Below are 26300 nucleotides of genomic sequence, written 5' to 3' on the forward strand. Positions count from 1 at the left end.
TGGAAATAAGATCATTGGCCAGGGGCGGTGGCTCACGCCTGTCATCCCAGCACTTTGGGAGGCCGAGGCGGGCAGATCACGAGGTCAGGAGATCAAGACCATCCTGGCTAACACAGTGAAACCCCGTCTCTACAAAAAATTAGCCAGGTGTGGTGGCACACGCCTGTCGTCCCAGCTACTTGGGAGGCTGAGACAGGAGAATCGCTTGAACCCAGGAGGCGAAGCTTGCAGTGAGCCATCGTGCCACTGCACTCCAGCCTGGATGACAGAGCGAGACTCTGTCTTAAAAAAAAAAAAAAAAAGATCACTTTCAAGATCAATGGAATCTGGTGTTCTATAGTTCTATATCTGGTATTTGCAAGACAGAAGTCAGGAATAGGGACCCCAGACACATTTCTTCCCTTGGTTGTCTTAAAGGGGACACTGTGACCTTGACAGCCTGAGTAAAGCGTTTGAGTGAGTGCCTATGATATAGTGGACAGTTTCCTCAACTATATTTCTAAAAAAAGACAAGTTTTATATAACTTTTAAAAAATTGTGGCAAAATACATATAACATAAAATTTACCATCTTAACCATTTTTTTGGGATGATTGCTTGAGCTCAGGAGTTTGAGGCTGGAGCGAGCTAAGATCATGCCATTTCAATCTGGGCAACAGAGCAAAAGCGTGTCTCTTAAAAAAAAAAAAAAAAATGCCTGTAATCCCAGCACTTTGGGAGGCCAAGACAGGCAGATTGCTTGAGCCCAGGAGTTTGAGACCAGCCTGGGCAACATGGCAAGATCCTGTCTCTATAAAAAAAAACAAAAATTAACTGGGTGTGGTGGCACCTGTAGTCCCAGCTACTTGAGAGGCTGAGGTGGGGGGGGATCACTTGAGCCTGGCAGGTCAAGGCTGCAGTGAGCTGTGATTGCACCACTGCACTCCAGCCTGGGTGACAGAATGAGACTCTCTCAAAAAACAAAAACAAAAACAAAAAACAATCCCCCAAAACAAAACAAAACAACCACTGCCCTCTCCCCATTGAATGGTCCTGCCACCCTTTTCAAAATTCATTTGACCATGCGTGTGCGGGTGTATGTCTGGGCTCTATTCAATGACACTGACCTATGTCTGTCTTTATGCCAGTACCATACTGTTTTGATTACTGTAGCTTTGTAGTAAGTTTTGAAATCAGGAAGTGTGAGTCCTTCAATTTTGCTCTTTTTCCAGATTGTTTTGTCTGTTTGGGGGTCCCTTGAGATTCTCGTGTGAATTTTAGGATAGATTTTCTATTTCTGCAAAAAACATCATTGGGGTTTTGATAGGGATGGCATTTAATCTATAGATTGCTTTGGGTAGTATTGAGATCTTTAAGTTTTCTAATCCATGAACATAGGATATATTTCCATTTATTTATATATATATATATTTTTTTTTTCTTGAGACAGAGTCTCGCTCTGTTGTCAGACTGGAGGGCTGTGGCGCCATCTCGGCTCACTGCAACCTCTGACTCCCTGGTTCAAGCAATTCTCCTGCCTCAGCCTCCTGAGTAGCTGGGATTACAGGCATACGCCGCCACGCCCAGCTAATTTTTGTATTTTTAGTAGAGACGGGGTTTCACCATGTTGGCCAGGCTGGTCTCAATCTCCTGACCTAGTGATCCACCAGCCTCGGTCTCCCAAAGTGCTGGGATTACAGGCGTGAGCCACTGTGCCTGGCCTATATCTTCTTTATTTTTCTTTCTTTCTTTCTTTCTTTTTTTTTTTTTTTTTAGATGGAGTCCTGCTCTGTTGCCCAGGCTGGAGTGCAGTGGCACGATCTTGACTCACTGCAACCTCCGCCTCCTGGATTCAAGCAATTTTCCTGCCTCAGCCTCCCAAGTAGCTGGGATTACAGGTGCCCACCACCACGCCTGGGTAATTTTTGTATTTTTTAGTAGAGACGGGGTTTTACCATGTTGGCCAGGCTTGTTTCAAACTCCTGACCTCAGGTGATCTGCCCGCCTTGGCCTCCCAAAGTGCTGGGATTACAGGTGTGAGCCACTGTGCCTGGCTCTTTTTCTTTTTTGAGACTGGGTCTTGCTTTGTCACCCAGGCTGAAGTGCAGTGGCACAATCACGGCACACTGCAGCCTCAACTGCTTGGACTCAAGTGGTTCTCCCACCTCAGCCTCATGAGTAGTTGGGACCACAGGCATGTGCCATCACACCTGGCTAAATTTTTTATTATGTGTTGAGATGAGGTTTTGCTGGTCTGGAACTCCTGGGCTCAAGGGAGCCTCCTGCCTCAGCCTCCCAAAGTGTTGAGATTACAGGCGTGAGCCATGGCGTCCAGCCTTCTTTAATTTCTTTCAGCAATGTTTTGTAGTTTTCATTTTACAAGTCTTTCATCTTGGTTAAGTTAATTTCTAACTATTTTATTATTTTTGATGCTATTGTCAATGGAACCATTTTTGTAATTTCTTTTTCTGATTGTTCATTGTTAGTGTATACAAATGGAAGTATTTTTTGTGGTTGGCTTCGTATCCTGCTAATATGCTAATTTTATTTGTTCTAATAGTGTTTAATCTTTAGGGTTTTCTGCATATAAAATCATACCATCTGTGAGTAGAGATAATTTTACTCCTTCTTTCCAATTTGAATGTCTTTTATTTCTTTTTCTTGCCTCCTTGCTCTATTAACTTCTAGTAATGTGTTGAATAGAAGTGGCAAAAGCAGGAATTCTTGCCTTCTTCCTGATCTTATAGAAAAAGGGTTCAGTCTTTCACCATTGAATATAATGTTTGCTGTGGGTTTTTCATATGTGGCTTTTACTATGTTGAGGTAGTTTCCTTCTATTCTGAGTTTGTTGACTGTTTTTATCATGAAAGCTTGTTGAATTTTGTCATGTGCTTTTTTCTGCATCAATTGAGATGATGATGTAAGGTTTTTTTCATTCTCTTATGAACCCCAAAAATCTGAGATAGGTCTCAGTCAATTTAAGAAGTTTCTTTTGCCAAAATTAAGGACTCACACCCAGGAGACAGGTCTATGCCTTTCTCCGAACATGAATTTTAGGGTTCCAAATTTAAAGGGGAAAGGGCAGCATATTGAGAAGTACACAGTTTTCATGTAAGAGCAGGGTGGGGGAGAATAGTCATTCAAGCGTTTGTCTGGCTCAGTGAATTCGCATTTTTATGTAAGGTAACGTAGGGCAGGGGAAAATGTGGGGAACCTGCATTTTCACATAAGATAACAAAGACAAATGGGGCAGGGGAATAATCAGAGAGATGCATTTGTTCCAGGTGGGCAGAGGGGTGATGCCTCTGTAAAGATAAGCTATCCATTTACATTGCCATGGTGAATTTTATCAGACAACTATCTTGGAGCTCACCAGGAATTTCCTTGTGGGCAAAACATGAGAGAGGTGTGTAGCTGTTCATCTTGTAGCCATCTTATTTAGGAACCAAAACGGGGAGGCAGGTTTGCGTGACCCAGTTCCCAGCTTGACTTTTCCGTTTGGCTTAATGAGTTTGGGGTCCCAAGATTTATTTTCCTTTCACACTGTTAATGTAGTATATTATACGACTTTCATATGTTGAACCATCCTTGTCTGTGTATTTCAATGACAAGGGGTGTTCGTTTCTGCTTCCTGCAGAGCAGAAAGACCATGGGTTTGAGGTGGCCTCCACTTCACCTGAAGATGAGTCCCCTGGCAGTAACCCCGAGCCAGACGCCACCCCGTTCCAGGAAGGTTTGAGGACCTTTGACCAGCTGGACGCCATATCTAGTTTGCCCACACCCAGTGACATCTTTGTGTCCTACTCTACTTTCCCAGGTGAGCACATCAGAGGGGCTCGTCCTCGCAGCCAGTGGGTCTTCCCGTCTGCCCTAGAGGCAGCTGTGTGGTGAGAGAAAAGACCAGGGTATGAGTCCTGGTTCTGTCTTTTGCCCCTCTGTGACCCTGAGCAAGTTACTTCTCCTCTCTGAGCCTCGGCTCAGGCTGAGCGGGCAAGGATGCGCACTGCAAGGAGGCCTGTGCCATTGGGTTCCTGTGCCTCACTTGCCTCTCCTCTGCCTGACTCTGCCTCTGCCTTTGCGTCTTTAGCAGGGGAATAGGAATCGTACCTCAGGGGTTGCCATGGGGATTAAACAAGGTGGCTGGCACATCACTGAGCACAGTGCGTGGCATGTAGTAGGTGCAGCAAGCGGTAGTTTCCTTCCTTCTTTTTCTTTTTTTTTTTTTTTTTTTGAGACAGAGTCTCGCTCTGTCACCCAGGCTGGAGTGCAGTGGTGCGATCTTGGCTCATTGCAAGCTCTGCTTCCCAGGTTCACGCCATTCTCCTGCCTCAGCCTCCTGAGTAGCTGGGACTACAAGCGCCTGCCACCACGCCTGGCTAATTTTTTGTATTTTTAGTAGAGATGGGGTTTCACCGTGTTAGCCATGATGGTCTCGATCTCCTGACCTCGTGATCCACCTGCCTCGGCCTCCCAAAGTGCTGGGATTACAGGCGTGAGCCACCGCGCCCGGCCTTTTTTTTTTGAGACGGAGTCTTGCTCTGTCACCTAGGCTGGAGTGCAGTGGCGATCTCAACTCACTGCAACCTCCACCTCCTGGGTTGAAGTAATTCTCCTGCCTCAGCCTCCTAAGTAGCTGGGATTACAGGCATGCGCCACCACACCCAGCTAATTTTTGTATTTTTAGTAGACACAGGGTTTCACCATGTTGGCCAGGCTGGTCAAGAACTCCTGACCTCAAGTGATTTGCCCACCTCGGCCTCCCAAAATTCTGGGATTACAGGTGTGGGCCACCGTGCCCGGCAGTTTCCTTCCTTTCTTATGCCTTGGATGAGTCACTTGACTTTTCCAAGCCTTGGTGTCCTTGCTGGGAAAGCAGGAATCATAGCCAGAATCAGGAGATGGTCATGAGGGTGAAATAAGATCATGATTAGGGCAGAGCCTGAGGGGCCAGGCTGCTCCTGCTGGATGTATGCATGAGTCAAGGTCTGGAGGGCGCCCGAGCCTGTGTGCATGGCCGGGGTGGTGGGGGGCGGGGCCGGCGGGGGGGTGGCTCTCCAACAGTGTTCAGCCCTCCTCCCTCCAAAGGTTTTGTTTCCTGGAGGGACCCCAAGAGTGGCTCCTGGTACGTTGAGACCCTGGACGACATCTTTGAGCAGTGGGCTCACTCTGAAGACCTGCAGTCCCTCCTGCTCAGGGTGAGTGCTGCCTTCCTCTGCAAAGGAGAGGGGAGGCTGCTGGGGGGCAGCGTGTCCTCCTGGGGCTGGGGATTTGGGGGTGAGCAGGGCAGGCCCAAACCAAGGGTAAAAGGTAGTAGACTCCTGCCTCTGAGCCTTGGAGTTGGCACTTTTGTGTCTCTTTATGAGAGGCATTCCTGCCTGTGGTGACGTTTGCCCTTTATTCAAAGAGTTGCCTTCCCTGTCTCCTCCAGGGTCCCCAGGTTGACATCTCCCGTTCCTCCACTGATGGAGCTGGTCCTCAGTGCCAGCGCAGGATGGCTCTGTCCAGACCCTGAAGGCGGGTCATGGGCCCCTCCCTATATCCTGTGGGCATCATGTAGTCTTCTACTCTTGACCCTCAAGAATTGTGAACCCCTCATTGTACATTGCCTTCTCAGGAGGCCCCAGTGAGGAAACAGATAGGGAAGGGTGGCCTGATAGACCCAGTCCTACTCCATGGAAACCCAACTCAGAGCAGTTGCTTCCTCTGAGGGTCCCGTAGCCTTGTGGCTGCCTTGGGGAGGCAGCACGTGTGGGCCCCTGCTGCTCTGCTCAGGTATTCATGCCATGAAAAGGGGCTGCGGGGCTGGGGCCACTCCTTGCTCCTTGCAAATATTTCAGTCTGATTTGAACTTTATGAATTTGGAAATTTTGAATTTTGAGTTTTTTAAAGGTAAAGTTGAGATGCATGTTCTTTAAGCCCTCCTGCTCAAAGAGGCTGCAGTTTGAGCTGTTTTTAAGGTGCGGGTTGAGTGGACATTCCCTCCAGCCCCTTTTGAATTCTTCCTTCAGTCCAGAGAACTGAACTCACAGAGCTCTCCATGGTCATGTCTTACAGGTCGCTAATGCTGTTTCGGTGAAAGGGATTTATAAACAGATGCCTGGTTGCTTTAATTTCCTCCGGAAAAAACTTTTCTTTAAAACGTCATAAGGCCAGGGCCCCTCACCCTGCCTTATCTTGCACCCCAAAGCTTTCCTGCCCCAGGCCTAAAAGCGGCTGAGGCCTGGACTTTCCTGCAACTCAAGGACTTTGCAGCCGGCACAGGGTCTGCTGTTTCTCTGCCAGTGACAGACAGGGTCTTAGCAGCTTCCAGATTGGCGACAAGTGCTGAACAGTGGAGGAAGAGGGACAGATGAATGCTGTGGATTGCACATGGCCTCTTGAGCAGTGGCTGGTCCAGGGCTAGTGACTTGTGTCCCATGATCCCTGTGTTATCTCTAGATCAGGGATTAACCTCTGCACTACTGACATGTGGGGCCAGGTCACCCTTTGCTGTGAGGCTGTCCTGTGCATTGTGGGATGTTCAGCACTGTCCCTCGCCTCAATGCCAGTAACGCATCTTCCTGAGTGGTGCCAAACAAAAATGTTCTCAGGTGTTGCCAAATATGTCCTGGGGTATAAAACTTTCCTCGCCTGACAACCACTGGTCTGTAGGGATTTTTGGCTACACACAAACCAGTATCATAGATCAGCAAGCTGGGGCCTACTAGAGTCTGAACAGCTGTAATCTATGAATTCTAAGTGAAGTTTTAAAAATTGTTAATTTTTCCTATATTACATTAATCTTAAAAAATAAATCTGAGGCAAATATGGACTCTCTTTTGCCTATTTCTTCCCTCATTTTGCTCCAACTCTTTCTTCTTCCTTACAAAAGAGACTTTTGCTTTTTTCAGAACATTTCCCCATGTTTTTCTGGAGTCTCGCTATGTTGCCCAGGCTGGTCTCAAACTCCTGGGCTCAAGAGACCCTCCCAAATAGCTCTAACTACAGGCGTGCACCGCTGCACCGAGCCCCATTTCTTCATGTCTTATTTCGCTTGATCCCTATCCCATCCCAGGAAGGCAACAGGGGTGAGAACCCTGTGCTCAGGGAGGCTAGGTCTCTTGTCCAAGGGAACATGATTATCCAGAGAAGAGACCTGGCCAGAACCTGGGTCCCCTGAGTCCCAGCCATGCCTCCCACGTGCCTTGCTTGCTGAAGCACCCCCGGACTGCAGTGTGAATGTGCTGTGCAATAGTGACACATTGGGCTTCCCCACGAGGCTCCACCCTGAGGTCTTTTAAGCTGTCCTTATGCCAGCCTATTTCTTGTTTTTGGGCTTTTTTTTTTTTCTGAGATAGGGTCTCACTCTGTCGCCCAGGCTGGAGGGCAATGATGTGATCTTGGCTTACTGCAGTCTCGACCACCTGGGCTCAAGAGATCCTTCCACCTCAGCCTCCTGAGTAGCTTGGACTACAGGTGTGCACCACCTCTCCCAGTTAATTTTTGTATTTTTAGTAGAGACAGAGTTATGCCATGTTACTCAGGCTGGTCTTGAACTCCTGGACTCAAGCGATCAGCCTGCCTTAGCCTCCCAAAGTGCAGGGGTTACAGGCTTGAGCCATTGTGCCTGACCTATTTCTGGTTCTTAGGTCCCTGGATGTTAGGATGGATTTCTGAATAAATAATAATAATAATAATAATAAAACCCTCATCAAGATGTGATTTGCATAGTTGTCACTTTATATTATTTTCCTTCTGTGACCTTTCCAAGTCTGAAACAGTCTCGGGGACTTCTTTTGGTTAGTTATTTGCAATCACCTGCAGGACACACACACAAGAAAATCATCAGGTTCATGTAACCGCAGAGCTGTGCGTGGCAGTTTCCTGTCTTTGTCCTCCTGGGCTAAGCTACTCAAGTGAGTCACAGGCAGCCCACACTGCAGTAGCTCCTCCCTGAGGAGTTCAGATGATGTTTCAGAGAAAAAGATGCAATCACAGCTTTTCATTGACCTGTTAGGGTCTTCCTGTAAAGGGGTTCTTAGCCAGGAGTCCTGTGTGGGCTTCAGGGTAGGGGGCCTTTGAAGCCCCTAAAATTATATGCCAAATGTGTGGATGGCATATTTTTAGATTTCATTTGTTTCTCAAAACTGCTGTTTGCAAGGCAGTTATGCACTGTGGTTGGGGCTATAACTGTTTCCAGAAGCTGTTGATCAGTATCTGTTAAACTTTTTTTTTTTTTGAGACAGTCTTGCTCTGTTGCCCAGGCTGGAGTACAGTGCCACGATCTAGGCTCACTGCAACCTCTGCCTCCCAGGTTCAAGTGATTCTCCTGCCTCAGCCTCCCAAGTAGCTGATATTACAGGTGTGCACCACCACGCCTGGCTGATTTTTTTGCATTTTTAGTAGAGACAGGATTTCACCATGTTGGCCAGGCTGGTCTCAAACTGCTGACCTCCAGTGATCTACCCGCCTCAGCTTCCCAAAGTGCTGGGATTATAGTTGTGAGCCACCACGCCCGGCCTGTTAAACATTTTGATATGCCAACTTCATGTTCCAGTGCTGTAAACGGCAGGAGATCCAGCTGCTACAGCACAAATACTCAGACCAGTGTGCAAGAATTATGTCCAAGGATGTTCATTGCACAATGTAAGAGTGAAAAATAGGAAACATGAAAGCTTCATTCATTACACTCAAACTATGGAATACTATTTAGCTGTTCAAAAGAATGACGTTTATGTACTGACATGTAAAATGTGATAAGGTGTTAAGTGAAAAATAGCTGCAGAACAGTATGAAGACTCAGATCCTAGTTTTTGCTTAGAAGACAGTGTGTGTGTGTGTGTGTGTGTGTGTGTGTGTGTATGTATATAGATAGATAGATACATAAGCACATAAAGTTGAGAGGACCACACACCAAGCTTTTAACCATGATTGGCAGGGTGCAGTGGCTCACGCTTGTAATCCCAGCACATTGGGAGGCTGAGGTGGGCAGATCACCTGAGGTCAGGAGTTCGAGACCAGCCTGGCCAACATGGTGAAACCCCATCTCTACTAAAAATACAAAAATTAGTTGGGCGTGGTGGTGCACGCCTGTAATCCCAGCTACTCAGGAGGCTGAGGCGGGAGAATTGCTTGAACCCGGGAGGCGGAGGTTGCAGTGAGCTGAGATCAAGCCACTGTACTCCAGCCTGGGCAACAGAGCGAGACTCCATTTGAAAAAAAAAAACCAAAAACAATGATTACCTCTGGAGAGTGGAATTGGAGATGTAAAATGAGGGGGGACGTCTACTTTTTTACTTGATACACTCCTGTATTCTTTTAATATTTTTACAAAGAGTATGTATTACCTTCTGGAAAAAGAATAAAAACTAAGGATTGCTGAAGTTCATGTGTGACTGTCATTCAGTGGACATTTGTTGAAAGGATGAATGCCCCAGGCCACTTGTCTCCTCTGCTTCTCTGCTCTTATCTTTTGCTTGTACTTCCTGACCTTGGCTTGTCACCTGTCTGGGTTTATCCAGCCAGGTGCTCTCAGGCACCCCCAGGGCTCTAGTGGTACTGACTCCAGGCTGCACACACTGTATCCCTGGGTTGGGGCCACTTCAAGGTTTCACTAGCCCCTCCGCCGCTGCCAGGGGCAGCCCCCACCCAAGGATAGCTGGTTGCTTGGCTCTCCCCCTTCTGAAACCCATTACCGGGCATCTGTGCCTGTCCCGACTGCTATCCCATGAACACAGGGCCTCTGCCCAGCTGCCTCGGGAGGTGTGCTGCCCCGTGGATCCCTGCTGCCATCTGGCCATGCTTTGGGATCTGGCCTGTTCTGTTGTGCTTGTGTCTGTGGCTGGGAACAGCTGATGCTGGGACAACAGATTAGGACAATTGCCCCTGCCCCTGCTTTAGGTCCCCAGGGAGCTGCCAGGACCAGCTGCACGGTGACTCCCACAGCAGCTGGGGCTGGAAAACGGTCTTAGGATTTGGCTGGGAAAGGCCCCTACGCAGCCTTTCGTCCAGTCAGTCTCAGGCCAGACTCCTTTGACATATGTGTGGCGCCTCCAAAGGTGGACTCAGATGGGTTTTTTCCAATTTAGATATAAAAAAGCACCAATTAATGATTAATGGCTACTGTCTTTTTGATTTTCCATTTTTGTCCAACAAACTTTTTTGGAATTTCTGCCTGTGACCACTTGTTGGCAAAAGGATGCCAGCAGACAGACAAATGAACAAGGAGCTGGCAAGAATCAATGGGAACCCTTGGAAGCAGCCACCTGCTTATTTTGACAGTTTAGTTTTCTCCTGTGACCACGTGCTCATGGCTGCAGTTTCATATTTGGTTTACAAGTGTCAGTTTAATTCAATTTAACACTTCTCTGCAAATTAAACTTAGTGAAGTCAGATGCCAGCTTTTCCCTTCTTTGAGGGCTCTGCCACGAATACCATCACTCCCTCTTGCTCTAGTGCCTAAAAATATGGAGGTCTAGTTCAAGTCCCACTTTACAGAAGAGCAAACTGAGGTGGTCCCTAATTGGCACAAAGCATCTGCCTCTTCTCCCCCAGCTTCTATTACCAGGCATGGTGTCTCCTCTGCCCTCTCCTGGGCTCCCCTTTCTTCTGACGGGGTTTTCTCTTCTGGCTGCCTTCACCTACTTCTGCGTGTATCCATGGCTGCTCCTTAATATTTATGCCAACTATTATTATCATTATTTTCAGAGGCAGGGTCTTGCTATGTCGCTCAGGCTGCAGTGCAGTGATGCGACCTTGGCTTACTGTAGGCTCCACCTCTTGGGCCAAAGCGATCCTTCCACCTCAGCCTCCCAAGTAGCTGAGACTACAGGCATGCACCACCATGCCTAATTAAAAAAAAAAAAATCTTTGTAAAGACAGAGTCTCGCTATGTTGCCCAGGCTGCTCTTGAACTCCTGGGCTCAAGCAATCCTTCTTCCTTGGCCTCCCAAAGTGCTGCAATTACAGGTATGAGCCATGGCGCCTGGCCTATTATTTTTAATAAATAATTTTAATGCTTATTGTTATAAAAAAATGTGTGTTCATTGTTAAAAAGAATTTGAGCTAGTGTGGAAGCTCAGAGGAGACAGCTCTCTGAGTTTACATTTACAAGACAGGGGGACCAACTCGGCTTTATTTGCCTGGGATGGTCCCAGTGTAAAACAGAAAGTCCCTTATCCTGGAAAACCTCTCAGTGCTGGGCAAACTGGGATGGTTGGTCACCCTACAGAATAGCTGGAGGACCCTTGAGGGGGACTAATTTCCAATAATTAATGCTAGCGGGGTCTCAAAGTATCAGGTTTTGGGTTTTGCAGATATATACCTGTTTATAGCACCGGATGGTGGAGTCTGGGCCACACACAGATACACAAAAATAAAATCATTCCTATGGAACTCACTCTTAACATGCCTGAGGAGTGTCCAACCTCTTTGGACAAGGCCACACTCTCATGTTCCTTTTCACTCAGCTTTACCCACACAGAAATTTTGGGGACCCATGGGGGACTCAGCAGTTGCCACGGTCTGCAGCCTCCTCCAAGGGGTTCCCATCTAGCTCTCAAGAGGAAGGAGGGGGTTCTCAGTCGCCAGGTGGGCATGGCACTCCCGAGGCCGGGTGAGCAGGGCAGTGCCCTGGGGCTCAGGGCTGGTCTGGTTCTTACCGAATTGATCCAGTCATTGTAGTTGGAGACCCGCGTGAAGATGGAGGGCTTGTAGTAGTAGTTGCAGCCAAGGACCGACGTGAGGCTGCCGATGCCATGCACCTCCCACCGGCCGTCAGATGCCTGACAGTTCAGTGGCCCGCCGGAGTCTCCCTGAGGAAGGCCAGAGTTACAGGGAGGTAAAGTGGGAGGAAGGGGCTGCCCATTGGAACCATTGTTCTCAATGCATTTCTATTGTTCTGCTGCAGGTCACTGTCCTCTGAAGCCGGCCCTTGTGGTCATAGCTCAAGGTGGTACCATAATTCCAACAAGAGCCAACACTTATTCTTCCTATGTGGCCAGAGCTGAGCTAAGCATGTTCTATGCCTCATCTCATTAATCCTTGCAAAATCCTATGAGGTAAATATTCATAGTATCCCCAGGCCACTGAAGAGGAGAAACTGGAGTGTTGAGAGGTTGGGACTTGTCCAAGGTTGCACAGGCAGTTTGTAAAGGAGCTGAGGCCACATCCCAGACTTCAGCTGCCAGGCTCTTCCCCACTGGCTCCGTCTTCCCGCGGGTGGTCTATGTGGGCAGAGTGTGTAGGGCACAGTGTGATCTGAAGGGCGTGTGGATCTCCTTCCTACTCCATCCCCACTTCACTGCTAAGTCCAACACAGAGCAATTCCTGATGGTCAAGACACTGTCTCCAGAAAGGTTTCCGTGGCAGCTACCTGGAGGGGACACACTGCGCCATTGATGAGAGTAATTCAACAGAAAAACCAGAAATCATTGTAGAAAGGCCTTAAGCCAGGGAATACTTTCCTTTGGTTCCCTTCCAGCATAGAGGAAAGGATACGGAATGACAGTCACGAGAGACCTTGATGAGACCCAGGGAAGGACTTTCCAGCAGTGAGATGGGTGGACACTACAAGGAGAATCTCAAAACATCTCAAAACAAGAACAAACAAGAACAAGGTCAGGTTTTTTTTTTGAGTTTCGCTCTGTCACCCAGGCTGGAGTGCAGTGGCACCATCTTAGCTCACTGCAACCTCTGCCTTCTGGGTTCAAGTGATTCTCCTGCCTCAGCCTCCCAAGTAGCTGTGGCTACAGGCACCCACCACCATGTCTGGCTAATTTTTATTTTTAGTAGAGACAGGGTTTCACCATGTTGGCCAGACTGGTCTCGAACTGCTGACCTCAAGTGATCCACCCACTTCGGCCTCCCAAACTGCTGGGATTACAGGCGTGAGCCACTATGCCTGGCCAAAGGTCAGGTTCTGATATATCTGGTACCATTTCCGGCTGCTTCTGCCAGGAGGTCAGAGGATGGACCTATCGAGGGATGGTTTTCCATAGCCTCTTCCCATCCCCAGCCACATTTTGTCATGGAGCGGGGCCCCTGATTTTTGGTACTCACATTGCAGGTGCATATCACTCCATCACCCCCAGCACAGATCATATTGGTCTTCACAGTGCTGCCCCACCAGCCAGAGCTGGAGCAGGTGGCATAGTCCACAACCAGCAACCGGCCCTGCTGCAGGTCATCAGGGAGAGCCCTGTTGGCTGAATGAGACCAGAGAGAAGCCATTAGGGACGCAGGGACTCCTGAGAAAAAGGAAGTGGTGGACCCCTATTGGGTTTCCCCTGTTACCGTCTTCCATCCATTGCAACATGGGAACAGCCATGTTTGTCTATACTGTGTCCTCACATTTGATTGGTTAGTGTGCTGGCCACTGGTGATTGGTTCAGCAGTGAACACCTAACTCAAGCTAAGCCAATGAGCTCCCTCCCCTGAGATTTTGAGATGGGGACTAAGAGATTCCGGTTCCAGAGGACCCAAATCTTGGAAGCTGTTGTCAATGGCTGACTTTTTCTTCTATGTGCAGAAAAATGAAGTAGACCCACAAAGAAAGAAATTTCTAAGTGAGTGTTTCCTGAGTTTCTCATAGGCTTCCAGCCCCTGATTCTAGTCTGTTCCTGATGCCTGGCTGTATCTCTGCCCTTGGGTTGAAACTTTTAAATCCTTATAACAATTTCCCTTTTTTTGCTGAGCTAGCTCCATGGCTTTCTGTCACTTATCTGAAATAAGACAGTGAGCCTCCTGGCAGTTAGAGCCCCCTCCTTGGGAAAAATATGCTGGTGTGGTGAAGGGAGGGCTTTCATAATGGCCCCCAATGACACAGCCACCATCACCTCCATTACTGTTACCACAGCTATGAATGGCAAGGATGAGATTAACATAATTCTTCACTTGCGACTGAAGCCAAGGGAAGTTAAGCGTCAGCCAGGCATGGTAGCTCACCCTGTAATCCCAGCAGTTTAGGAGGCTGAGGCAGGCAGATCACTTGAGGTCAGGAGTTTGAGACCAGCCTGGCCAACATGGTGAAACCTCATCTCTAGTAAAATATAGAAATTAGCTGGGCATGGTGGCACATGCCTGTAATCCCAGCTACTCAGGAGGCTGAGGCAGGAGAATCGGTTGAATCTGTGGGAGGCAGAGGTTGCAGTGAGCAGAGATTGTGCCACTGCACTCCAGCCTGGGTGACAGAGCAAGACTGTCTCAAAAAAAAAAAAAAAAATTAAGCTTTTTGCTTAAGACCATTCTAATTAATAAGTAATTAACACTTGTATAACATTTTGCAATGTATGATGCATTTCCACCTTTCACCTCTTTTAGTCTTCACCAACAGTGTTTCCATTTTACAGATGGGGAAACTGAGGTTCGGAAGTGGCTTGCCCAAGGTTTCACCATGACTGACACAGCTGGGCCTAAAAGCCAAGCATTTGGATGCCTCCCTGCTCTCACTGTCTCAGATGAAATGCACCTGCCCCAGGGTTGTCTGGGGGGGGGGGGGAAACAGGTGGTTGTGCTTGTATCTTAATAAGCATGAAATGCCTCTTCCACCACCGCTCACCGCAGGATTTGATATGTCCTTATGTTTGCAGATAAGCCAGTCAAGAGGGCAATGGGAATTTATTTGAGGGTACGTATGTGGATGTACCCCTGGAAAAACATGTCATTATACTTATGGGTTTATGTCATTAGGAAAAAATGTCATAATGTAATTAACACTCATAATCTCATTATGGTCATAAGGTCATTATCACTCATCCCTTCCTAGAATCTTCCAAACCTCTGGTGATTTCACAAGGGAAGGGTGGGAACTCTCTTCCTCTTGGTGGCCTACTGTCATTGGATTTCTGACCCTTGGAGTCTATGTCAAAGAAGACCCGCCCTCAGCCAGGTTCTCAGTAGCAAGACCAAATGGCACAGGGGATAGCTTTTGCGATGGGGCACGGAGGGTCTGATGAGGGCTCCAGGGGCCTTTGTGGAGCTCCAGAGACCTCAGGTCACAGAGGAAATGCTGTTCTGAACTCTAGCCTTGGGCCACACAGAAGATGTCACATGATCTCTGTAACTTTCTTTCCATCATAGGGACAGTGACAACAACTAACACACAGCACCTACCCCATGCCAGGCTTCCTGTGGATTATCTCTTTTAATAGCACCACAACTCTGTGATGTAGGTGCTATTATTATGCCTTTTTTTTTGGAGATGGGGTCTCGCTCTGTCCCCCTGGCTGGAGTGCAGTAGCGCAATCTTGGCTCACTGCAACCTCCGCCTCTTAGGTTGAAATGATTCTCGTGCTTCAGGCTCCCAAGTAGCTAGGACTATAGGCGCACACCACCACACCTGGCGAGTTTTTTATATTTTTAGTAGAGACGGGGTTTCTCCATGTTGGCCAGGCTGCTCTCAAACTCATGACCTCAAGTGATCCACTCGTCTTGGCCTCCCAAAGTGCTGGGATTACAGGTATGAGCTACTGCGCCCAGCCAATGATTTGCATTTTACATATGAGAAAAGTGCTGCATGGAGAGACCTAGTAATGTGCCCAAGGTGTCACAGCTATTAGGTGGGAGAGCTGACATTTGAACCCAGGCAGGCATCAGCCTATGCCATCCCGTCTCTCCAAGGCAGCCACATGCCCAGGATAACATGTGAGGTGAGAGGCCCTGGGCGGACAGGGGTGACATCACCTCCCTTCTCTCCCAGGCCTGGGGGCTCCTGGCTCCCACTTACTCTGCAGCCTTCCCCAGCCCGTGACGTAGCAGGGGTAGTTGTTGGGTAGAATGGTGCCGGCAGGAGGGAGGCAGGCCAGCCGGATCTTGTCGGTGAGGGAGACGGGGTTAGCCAGTTTGAGCAGGGCAATGTCGTTCCTGGGTGAGTGCAGAGGCAGAGCATGAGGACAGGTTGACTTTTCCTGCCCTGTGGGGCTTTGGAGGGCTCGGAGACCTTGTCATCTTCCCTATACGTTACCCCAGGTTGCTCTGACTGTCAGGGCCCACAGGGCATGTTTGAAAATGCAGAGGGTCGGCCAGTCACGGTGGCTCACGCCTGTAATCCCAGCACTTTGGGAGGCTGAGGCGGGTGGATCATGAGGTCAGGAGATCGAGACCATCCTGGCTAACAGTGAAACTCCGTCTCTACTAAAAATACAAAAGATTAGCCAGGCCTGGTGGTGGTGGGCGCTTGTAGTCCCAGCTACTCCGGAGGCTGAGGCAGGAGAATGGTGTGGACCCGGGAGGTGGAGCTTGCAGTGAGCCGAGATTGTGCTACTGCACTACAGCCTGGGTGACAGAGTGAGACTCCGTCTCACAAAAAAAAGAAAAAGAAAAAAAAAAAAAAGAAAATGCAGAGGGCCTTGTTGAAAGGGGGAAGGCAGGAAAGGCTGTGTCCTACTCCAGGGACAGTCACAGGGTTGACAGCACTGTCTCTGTGTCCCCAGGATTTGGCATGAAGTAGATACACGCTCAGTGGACAGAGGCCTGCAGGCTTAACTGGCAGCAAACCCAGGTCGCTCTGGCAGTCTTTGCTTCACCCTCCCCAGGTCACATCCCCACCCCAGACATCTTTGGAGCTGGTTCCACATCTAACAGGCCAGAGCTCCTTTCTCTTCCCTATAGAAAAAGCAGAGCGGGTGCGGTGGGGTTGAGACCTTTGCCTCTGTGAGACCCCCATCTGTTCCCTGACAACCTCACCCCCAAGTGCATCCAGATAGAAACGAACCCTTTGGAGACCTGATTGGAGTTCCAGTCCTTGTGCACCACAATCTTAGAGACACTGACGGCCAGCGAGCCGGACTCTGCAACGTAGAGGTTGTGCTGGCCCAGCATCACGCGGTAGATCCTGGAGGAGCTGGGAGAAAGGGGGCCCAGGGAGAGGGTCACCTCCAGAGGCCTGGCTTTGAATAATGCTGAGGATAGACCCAAGTAACTGGCTGCCGCATGAGCCACTAGTTGGGATTTGGGGATCTTTCCTCCCCTGGGACAGTCAGTTATAATAGGGCCTAAAGTACATAATGTAAGAGCTATGATCATGTAATAATTGTTACTATACTAACTATAAACTACAATATAAAATAAGTGTTGTAATAGCACACACTCTATAGTATTATGGAGGAAAGAGATGAACACAGAGAAAACAGGAGTCATTTGCCCTCAAGGAAATTTTCAACCTTTCATTTTCAGATGGGGAAACTGAGGCCCAGAGAGGAGTAACTGGCCTGGAGTCCCACTGTTAGTGAGAAACCAGAACTAGAAGCCAGGCCTCCTGACTGTAGGCCTCTATTAGTATCCCCATCACCTCCTAGAGCTTATTATAAATCAGATGGGAGAAGGGATCACTCCTGGTAGGGAGTCACACCGACCCAGCAGAAACTCCGGTGGGTTCCAGCTATGATGAGCAGAGGTCACAGACAACGAAGAGGATAAGTGAACAATGTTGCAGAACCTTGTGGGCCTTTATAATTTGTCTGCAATTCAGAATTAGCTTTCATTGAGCACTTAGTAAGTGCCAGGCACTTTAGCAAATCAATTGCTGAGTCCACACTAAATTCTGTTACTCCATTTTCTGCAGGTGATGGTATTGAAGCTTTGAGAAGTCAGTTAAGTTGTTCAAGGGAACCCAATTCCAGATACTGAGGCCACATGTAGTTTCCCCAAGAGGGCAGAGATTGGGCCTTCCCCTCCTCTTCATCCTCCCTCAGTGCCTGCCTGGCACAGACACTCCATCCATGCCATGAAATGACTCATGGGTGGGCCAACACACTGAACCATTGATTGACTGCAGCTTGTGTCTCAGCCAGGCTAGTGGTTATTTGCAAGGTTCCTTTATGTAGTGTGGTTCAGGCCATTTGAGCCCCCAGCTCAGAAATGAGCACCGGCTGGTGAGCAGGCCAAGCGCCCAGGGAATGGCAGTTACCTGATGCAGTGGGCAGCCGTCAGGACCCAGTTGTTGGCTATCAGGGACCCTCCGCAGGTGTGGTACCACTTGCCATTGGAGGTGTACTGCAGGGAGACCTGGGGAGAAACACAGGAGCTCTGTGGCTGTGGCTGAAAAAGCAGGGCCTCCCTGCACTCCAGTGTCCCAAGAACAGGGCTGGGACAAGGGTAAGGGGGAGTGAGGCACTCATCTCAGGTGCACAACTTAAGGGGGCACCCAAAACCTCAGCCATCAAGATAAAAAACATTTTAATGCAATCTATAGTAACAAAAAAATTCAGGCCAGGCATGGTGGCTCATGCCTGTAATCAAAACACTTTGGGAGGCCGAGGCAGGAGGATGGGTTGAGCCCAGGAGTTTGAGACCAGCCTGGGCAACGTGGTGAAACCCTGTCTGATATGGTTTGGCTGTGTCCCCACCCAAATCTCATCCTGAATTATAGTTCCCATAATCCCCATAGGTAGGGGGAGGGAACTGGTGGGAGGTGATTGAATCATGAGGGTGGTTACCCCATGCTATTTTCGTGATACTGAGTGAGTTCTCATGATATCTGATGGTTTTATAATGGGCCTTTCCCCCTTTTGCTCGGCACTTCTCCCTGCTGCCACCGTGTGAAGAAGGATGTGTTTCCTTCCTTTCTGCCATGATTGTAAGTTTCCTGAGGCCTCCCCAGCCGTGCAGAGCTGTGAATCAATTAAACCTCTTTCCTTTATAAATTATCCAGTCTCAGGTATGTCTTTATTAGCAGTGTGAGAATGGATTAATACACCGTCTCTACAGAAAAATACCCCAAAATTAGCCACTGGGTGTGGTGGTGCATGCCTGTAGTCCCAGCTACTCAGGAGGCTGAGATGGGAGGATTGCTTGATCCTGGGAAGTCTAGGTTGCAGTGAGCTGCGATTGCCCTGTGCTTAGCCTGGGTGACAGAGTGAGGCCGTCTCCACAGGGGACGTCCTGTCAACTCTACCTTGAGAATTTGTGGAGTGGTTGCTACCCTTCAGTCACTACCTCAACTGCGTGTTGCAATCACCCTCTCTTCTCAATGATCACTCTAGTCTCCCATCTCTTCCCCCCATTCCCGCCCACATTTTCTCAACACAGCAGCCGGAATGATCCTTTTTGAATGGAAGTCAGATGACTTCTCTTCTCTGCTCAGACTCTCCAGTGGCTCCCCCTTTACAGTTTATAAAACCGAAAACTGTCTGATGACCTGCTAGGCCCTCCATGGCCTCTCTGACCCCATAGGCTGCCACTCTCCTCTCCTCCAGCCACACTGACTTCCATGCAGTTCAGCAAATACACCAAACCCGCTTCTGCCTCAGGGCCTTTGCACTGGCTCTTCCTCCTCCCTGGAATATTCTTGCAAATATCGGCGTAGCTCTTTCCTTCACTTTCTGTCAGTCTCTGCTCAAGGTTACCTTCTCCATGAGGCCTTCTGTGACCACGCTATCCCAAACAGTGTGCACACACACATACATGCACACTCATGTACATATGCACACACAGACACACTTGCCTCTTTCCCCTTACTCTGCTTTACTCTTCCTAGTATCTTTCATTTTCTGGCGTGTTATTAGTTTACCCATTCAGTTATTTATTGTCTCTTCCACTTTATTTTATTTTATTTTTTGAGACGGAGTCTCCCTCTGTCGCCCAGGCTGGTGTGCAGTGGCACGATCTTGGCTCATTACAACCTCTGCCTCCCAGGTTCAAGCCATTCTCCTGCCTCAGCCTCCCCACTAGCTGGGATTACGGGTGCCTGCCACCATGCCCCGCTGGTTTTTGTACTTTTAATAGAGACAGGGTTTCACCATGTTGGCCAGGCTGGTCTCTAACTCCTGACCTCAGGTAATCCACCTGCCTCAGCCTCCCAAAGTGTTAGGATTACATGCGTGAGCCACTGTGCCCAGCCACGTCCTTGTTTTTAATTAGCCACTGGGCATTTCTCGTTTTTGTGACATTAAGGGGCCTTAGATGAACTGGCTTTTAAAAAGATGTTTAAAATTGGACCAAGTGAAAAAAGACACTTAAAAGTATCTACTCCCCTACCCCAATTTAAAAATGTGCTGAAACCATCCTACAGATGGGAAACTTCGTCCATGTAATACGTATTATTTGTGGCCAGCAAAGTGTAGCTAAAAGAACAAGCACTGAACCAGATTTGAATCCTCATTCCCTGCCAGGCTAACTCAGTGCCTTTGGGCAATTCTGTAACCATTTCAAGTCCCAATTACCTTCTCTGGAAATGGGGAACATAAGCCACTGTGCAGGGTTCTCAGGGTGATTAATACTGTAATTACAATAGCTGGCTGGGCAGGATGGCTCACACCTGTAATCTCAGCACTTTGGGAGGCTGAGGCAGGTGGATCACCTGAGGTTAGGAGTTTGAGACCAGCCTGGCCAACATGGTGAAACCCCGTCTCTACTAAAATACAAAAAAATTTGCCAGTGTGGTGGCACACATCTCTAATTCCAGGTACTCAGGAGGCTGAGGCAGGAGAATTGCTTGAACCTGAAAGGCGGAGGTTGCAGTTAGCCGAGACTGCGCCACTGCACTCCAGCCTGGGTGACAGAGTAAGACTCTGCCTCCAAAAAAAAAAAAATTGCATTAAAATATTATTCTTCTTGGCTGGGTGTGGTGGTTCACCTATAATCCCAGGACTTTGGGAGGCCGAGGCAGGCGGATCACCTGAGGTCGGGAGTTAGAGACCAGCCTGACCAACATGGAGAAACCCTGTCTCTACTAAAAACACAAAATTAGCCGGGCGTGGTGGCGCATGCCTGTAATCCCAGCTACTCCAGAGGCTGAGGCAGGAGAATCGCTTGAACCTGGGAGGCAGAAGTTGTGGTGAGCCGAGATTGTACCATTGCACTCCAGCCTGGGCAACAAGAGCGAAACTCTGTCTAACCAAAAAAAAAAAAAAATATATATATATATATATATATATATATGCCTCAGCCTCCCGAGTAGCTGGGATTACAGGTGCCCGTAATCATGCCTGGCTAATTTTGTATTTTTAGTAGAGGTAGAGTTTCACCATGTTGGCCAGGCTGGTCTTGAACTGCTGACCTCAAGTGATTCATCCACCTTGGCCTCCCAAATTGCTGGGATTACAGGCCTGAGCCACCACGCCTGGCCTATCATGGACAGTCTCTTAATCAAGGAGCAGATGAATGAACGCTGGCCTCTCTAAACACGGTGACTGCTGCATGGGTCACTCTGAATGCTCAAGGCTAGTGGGCTGCTAGTTGCTCCTCCTACTTAAGGTAGAAACTCATCCTGATTCAGCTGGGTTTGCTCCTAAAGCAGTTGATATCAATTATGTTTGCAATAACGAAATTTGATTAAATATGTAACCAATGAAATATGAGTTCAGAAAGAGAGTTGTGAAACAAGGTTAAATGCTTGAAAGAGACTGAATACCATGATTCCTAAAAAATTGCTCTTGAATTAGTGTCTTTGAGGAAACGGAAAGATTGGAGGGAAAAGTCGTAAAAGTCGGGATGGGCTCATAACTTAGATTGCTTTAGGAACATCTCAAAGTTATTGTTCTGCTTTAAAGAAATGGACTTGTAGATGAGATATTATGGGGCGTGGTTTATATGAAAAAGACAGTTAAGAACTCAAAAAATTGTTTATATAGTCTAAAATAAAATTTTTACAGCATATATGATTTAAAATAATTTCTTTATAACCAACTTTTCATTTACTCAGTCCCAATTACATCAGATAAATGAGATTTTACTATATTTGTTTGCGTCAATGTAAACTTTACACATTTCTTTTGAAATTCCCACCATTAACGCGTCTTAGTAATTTGTGCCTGTGCTCCACTTGGCAGTTTACTCTTAATATCACTATTATATCAACTTAAGAAACATTTATTTTCCTTGGTAACATTGATTTGCCTGTAGTTAAAGATTAATCTGCATGAATAGCACTGATTGGTTCCTTAAAGCAAGGAATATTTGCATAGGTAGTCTTGAATGGTTCATAGGATAATGGTACATTTGAAAGCAAGCCTCTGATTGGTTAACAGAGTAAGACTATAGTCGTAAATTTGTTTATGGGCAGTGGGGAGGGGACAGCTCCTTACTGCAGCTGGAGGAGACACCTCTCTCTCCACTCCCAAGGTTGGCCAAGGACACAGAAACGTATCTTTTTTTTTTTGAGATGGAGTCTCTCTTTGTTATTCAGGCTGGAGTGCAGTGGTGAGATCTCAGCTCACTACAACTTCTGCCTCTCAGGTTCAAGTCTTTCTCCTGTCTCAGCCTCCCGAGTTGCTGGGATTACAGGCGTGCACCACTGCGCTTGGCTAATTTTTTATTATTAGTAGAGACGGGATTTCACCATGTTGGCCAGGCTGGGCTCAAACTTCTGACTTCAGGTAATCCACCCACCACGACCTCCCAAATTGCTGGGATAACAGGCATGAGCCACTGCGCCCAGCTGGAAATGTATCTTGTTGGTGAAGTTGCCTGTGCTGCTCTCTGAGTCCCATCAATCCTAACTTTGCCAGCACAATAGACTCCATGGTGGAAGGGCAAGGGGGGGATGTAAAGGGAGTGGGGCAGGGACGGGGGGAAGTACAGTGTGGTCGACTCACCTGCCAGGGCCAGCTGTTGGGCCTCGCTTCTTCACCTCCAAGCATCCTAGACATATCAGGCGGGTAAGTGGAGACCCCACAACTGAGGGCTGTGAAAAGAGAAAGGGTCTTGAGTCAGGAAGCAGCGACCCACACAATGTAAACTATACATGCTGCATTCTGAATCCCCAAATAGAAAACCCTTGTTCTAGAAGGATCCCAAGAGGTCATAGAATCCTGCTCTTTGCTCCAATTCTTTGAAACTCCATTTCGGTTTTCTTATGATTACAGGTCTGAATGCAGTAGGGGTTAGGTGGGGGCGAGAGGGGAGGACAGGAAGATCCCATTCCCAGCCCCACCAGGGCATGGGAAACCAGTGGCTCTGGGTGACAGGACTTACCTCCAGCCACCAAAGCAGACAGCAGCAGGGTCCTAATCATTGTGTGTCCGTGGGAGTTCTGTAAGCGTGGCCCTGGATAAGGCCCTGGTTTTATGAGCAAACTTATCAGTGAGAGATACACTAGGAGCACGCAAGATGGGGATTTTCTCAAAGCCCAGTGGAAAAAAGAGCTTGTGTCCAAATATTTTTTTTTTCCATTTTCTCCCAACTGTCACCCTAGAAATACTTTGAAAAGATGCCAAAGGTAGATATAGGAATATGGGTTCCATCTGTTTTAAAGAGATTATGTTGTGTACTAGGGAATGAAGAAAAATACTAATTGTTGGTCCTTGGAGTTGTGTTTTCTTTTCTTTTTCCCTCCCTGGGTAAGACTGAGGAGAGGATTTGTATTTTCTTTCTTTTCTTTTTTTTTCTTTCTGAGATAGAGCCTTGCTCTGTCACCCAGGCTGGACTGCAGTGGTGCTATCTTGGCTCACTGCAACCTCTGTCTCCTGGGTTACAAGTGATTCCCCTGCCTCAGCCTCCCTAGTAGCTGGGATTTTACAGGTGTGTGCCACCATTCCTGGCTAATTTTTGTATTTTTTAGTAGAGACAGGGTTTCGCCATGTTGGCCAGGCTGGTCTCAATCTCCTGACCTTAAGTGATCTGCTCGCCTTGGCCTCCCAAAGTGCTGGGATTACAGGCTGAGCCACTGTGCCCGGCCAGGAGTTGTGTTTTCAATGAAAAGATTAAGGTGGCATGCTGAACCCACAGCGTTCTAAGGCAGTATTTCTCAATGGGGCTGGTTCAGCCCATCAGGAGACATTTGACAACATCTGGAGACATTTTTGGTTGTCATGGCTGGGGCTGATGTATATTGGCATCCAGTGGGCAGACAGCAGAGATACCCAACAATGCACTGGGCAATAGGACTTGCCCTGCCCCAAATGTCAATGGTGCTGAGGCTGAGAAGCCTCTTCTAGGCCATACCAGGGGTTGCAGTGTGACCTTGGCTGAGTCATGTAAGTCTCTAGACCCATCTATGAAACAGGAAGAGAAACCTGTGCCCAGCATTGTTTCACAACATTGTGGTAAGGATTTGTATAATGTGAAGAAGGTGCACACATAGCAGAAGGCAAGGCTGACATGCACAATTAGGATCTGGCCACTCTAATGATGGGAGGAAGCAGAATGCTGGCAGAGGAGGGCTTCATCTGGTGGATGAAAATGCACTTTATGGCCGGGCACGGTGGCTCACTCCTATAATCCCAGAACTTTGGGAGGCTGATGCAGGCGGACCACCTGAAGCCAGGAGTTCAAGACCAGCCTGGCCAACATGGTGAAACCCCGTCTCTACTAAAAATACAAAAATTAGTCGGGTGTGGTGCTGCATGCCTGTACTCCCAGCTACTCAGGAGGCTAAGGCAGGATAACCTCTCGAACCTTGGAGGTGGAGGTTGCAGTGAGCTGAGATTGCACCACTGCACTCTAGTCTGGGCAAAAGAGCAAGACTCCTTCTGAAAAAAAAAGGACCAGCCTGGACAACATGGTGAGACCACCTGTCACTATAAAATTTCTTTTAAAAAGTTAGCCAGGTGCGGTGGCACACATATGTGGCTCCAGCTACTCTGGAGGCTAGGCTGAGGCAGAGGGTCACTTGAGCCTGGGTGGCAATGGTTGCAGTAAGCTGCAATCGATTCTTCTGCCTCAGCCTCCCGAGTAGCTGGGACTACAGGCGGCGGCCACCATGCCTGGCTTATTTTTGTATTTTATTAGAGACCGGGTTTCACCATATTGGCCAGGCTGGTCTTGAACTCCTTACCTCATGTTTGTCTGCCTCGGCCTCCCAAAGTGCTGGGATTACAGGCATGAGCCACCGTGCCCAGCCGAGTTCAAGTCTTTGATCCATCAATTTTGAGTGTGGTGGTCTGGACAAGCCATTTATCTTCTGGGCCTTAGTTTCCTAGATAACCATCCAGGCCTGGATTGCAGGATTGTTGTATGGGTAAGAAAATGGGTGGGGAAGAATTCTGTAATCTCCCCAGGATCATGCAAAGGTGAGAAAGATTGGGTGGGGGGCAGAATCCCATGGGACTGGATGTCAGAAGGTGTGGGTTCCAGTCCCAACTCCATCCCATACTCCCTGTAACAGTTTGGACTCATTTATGGTCTGTATCAGTCACTACAGCAACCAACTATTTCTTAAGTCTCATATTTTATCTTAAAGGTTCATGTGAATTTGGCGTTCTGCGCTGTATCTTTGTTTTAATATAAAAATAAAGTGTCCTGTATGAGGCCACTGAAAAAATACCTGCTGTGAATTTGCTATGTGACCTTTGGCCAGTCCCACAGGCTTTCTGGCCCAGGGTGCCCATCTACAAACAGGGAGAGGAACAGATGCTCAGTCTGTTCCATCATGTTGCTGTCAGGATTTTTTTTTTTTTTTTTTTTTTTGAGACAGAGTCTTGCTCTATTACCCAAGCTGGAATGCAGCAGCGCCATCTTGTCTCACAGCAACCTCCACCAGGAGGTTCAAGCCATTCTCTTGCCTTTGCCTCCCGAGTAGCTGGGATTACAGGTGCCCGCCACCACGCCCGGCTAATTTTGTATTATTTAGTAGCGTCAGGGTTGTACCATGTTGGTCAGTCTGGTCTCGAACTCCTGACCTCAGGTGATCCACCTGCCTTGGCCTCCCAAAGGGCTGGGATTACAGGCGTGAGCCACTGTACCCGGCCACTGTCAGGATTGGAAAGTGACACAAAACTTCACTCAGTTGTGCTTAAGCCAAAAGGCCATTCATTGGGCCAAAAAATGGCGAAGTCCAGGAGCAGAGCTGGGTTCAGGGCCCTGGTGATGGTCCCTGGACTTGGCTTTTCTTCATCTTTTGCTTCTGCCTTCTGCTTTGAGGTCTCATCTCAGGCTCTGTTAAGTGGCCTGTGGCTGCTCCGGGTTCTCCCTTCCTTGAGGACAATATCACCGCAGCATCTCTGGTCCAGAGTTCCTCAACTGCAGCAGTGTTGACATTTTGGGCGGGATGATTCTTTGTTTTGAGGGCTGTGTCTATGTCTTGTGCTTTGCAGGAGTTTGACAGCATCCCTATCCCCAGTCTGCTAGGTGTCAGTCCCTACCCCTCCCCACACAGTTGCCGAAACTAAAAATGTCTCCACACATTGGCAGATGTATACTGGGGAGCAAAATCACCCCGTCTCCCCCTTCCCCTCTCGTTTTGCTTTGTAGCCTCACATCCCCTCATCCTCACACAAGTGCAGTGAACGAGTGACAGCCGTCTGGTAGCTCCCTGCACAAGTCGTGCAACCTCTCTGATTGGACCTGTCTCAGGTCACATGCCCATCCCTAAGCCAATTGCTGTGATGGCGAAGGGGATGCAATGTGTTGATTGGCCAGGCCTGGAGCACGGGCTCCAGCCTTGGTCCGGGGACATGAGGTTTCCGC

At 48.3% G+C, this 26300-nt stretch overlaps 2 protein-coding genes across 5 annotated transcripts in view; one reads left to right on the forward strand and one right to left on the reverse strand.

Annotated features, from left to right (window-relative positions):
- Positions 1–6785, forward strand: part of CASP9 (caspase 9) — a 31882-nt gene extending 25097 nt beyond the window's left edge. For all 4 annotated transcript variants that reach the window (XM_002811445.5, XM_024251911.2, XM_054541223.1 and 1 more), the window contains 3 exons: positions 3616–3795; positions 5064–5173; positions 6033–6785. In XM_002811445.5, the coding sequence (XP_002811491.1) occupies positions 3616–3795; positions 5064–5173; positions 6033–6125 (383 nt within the window). In that variant the 3' untranslated portion in view covers positions 6126–6785. The remainder of the gene's footprint in view (positions 1–3615; positions 3796–5063; positions 5174–6032) is intronic.
- A 972-nt stretch (positions 6786–7757) lies between these two features.
- On the reverse strand, positions 7758–25349 carry LOC100461933 (chymotrypsin-like elastase family member 2B). The gene is made up of 9 exons (XM_024251920.2): positions 25325–25349; positions 22869–22952; positions 22490–22578; positions 17863–17960; positions 16669–16797; positions 15682–15818; positions 13017–13162; positions 11618–11770; positions 7758–7775 (listed from the first exon to the last, which is right to left on the reverse strand). The coding sequence occupies exons 1-9, from the start codon at positions 25347–25349 to the stop codon at positions 7758–7760; spliced, it is 879 nt and encodes a 292-aa protein (XP_024107688.2).
- Positions 25350–26300: the final 951 nt, after the last annotated feature.

This window comes from Pongo abelii, chromosome 1 (assembly GCF_028885655.2).
Source record: "Pongo abelii isolate AG06213 chromosome 1, NHGRI_mPonAbe1-v2.0_pri, whole genome shotgun sequence".
Lineage (NCBI taxonomy): Eukaryota > Metazoa > Chordata > Mammalia > Primates > Hominidae > Pongo > Pongo abelii.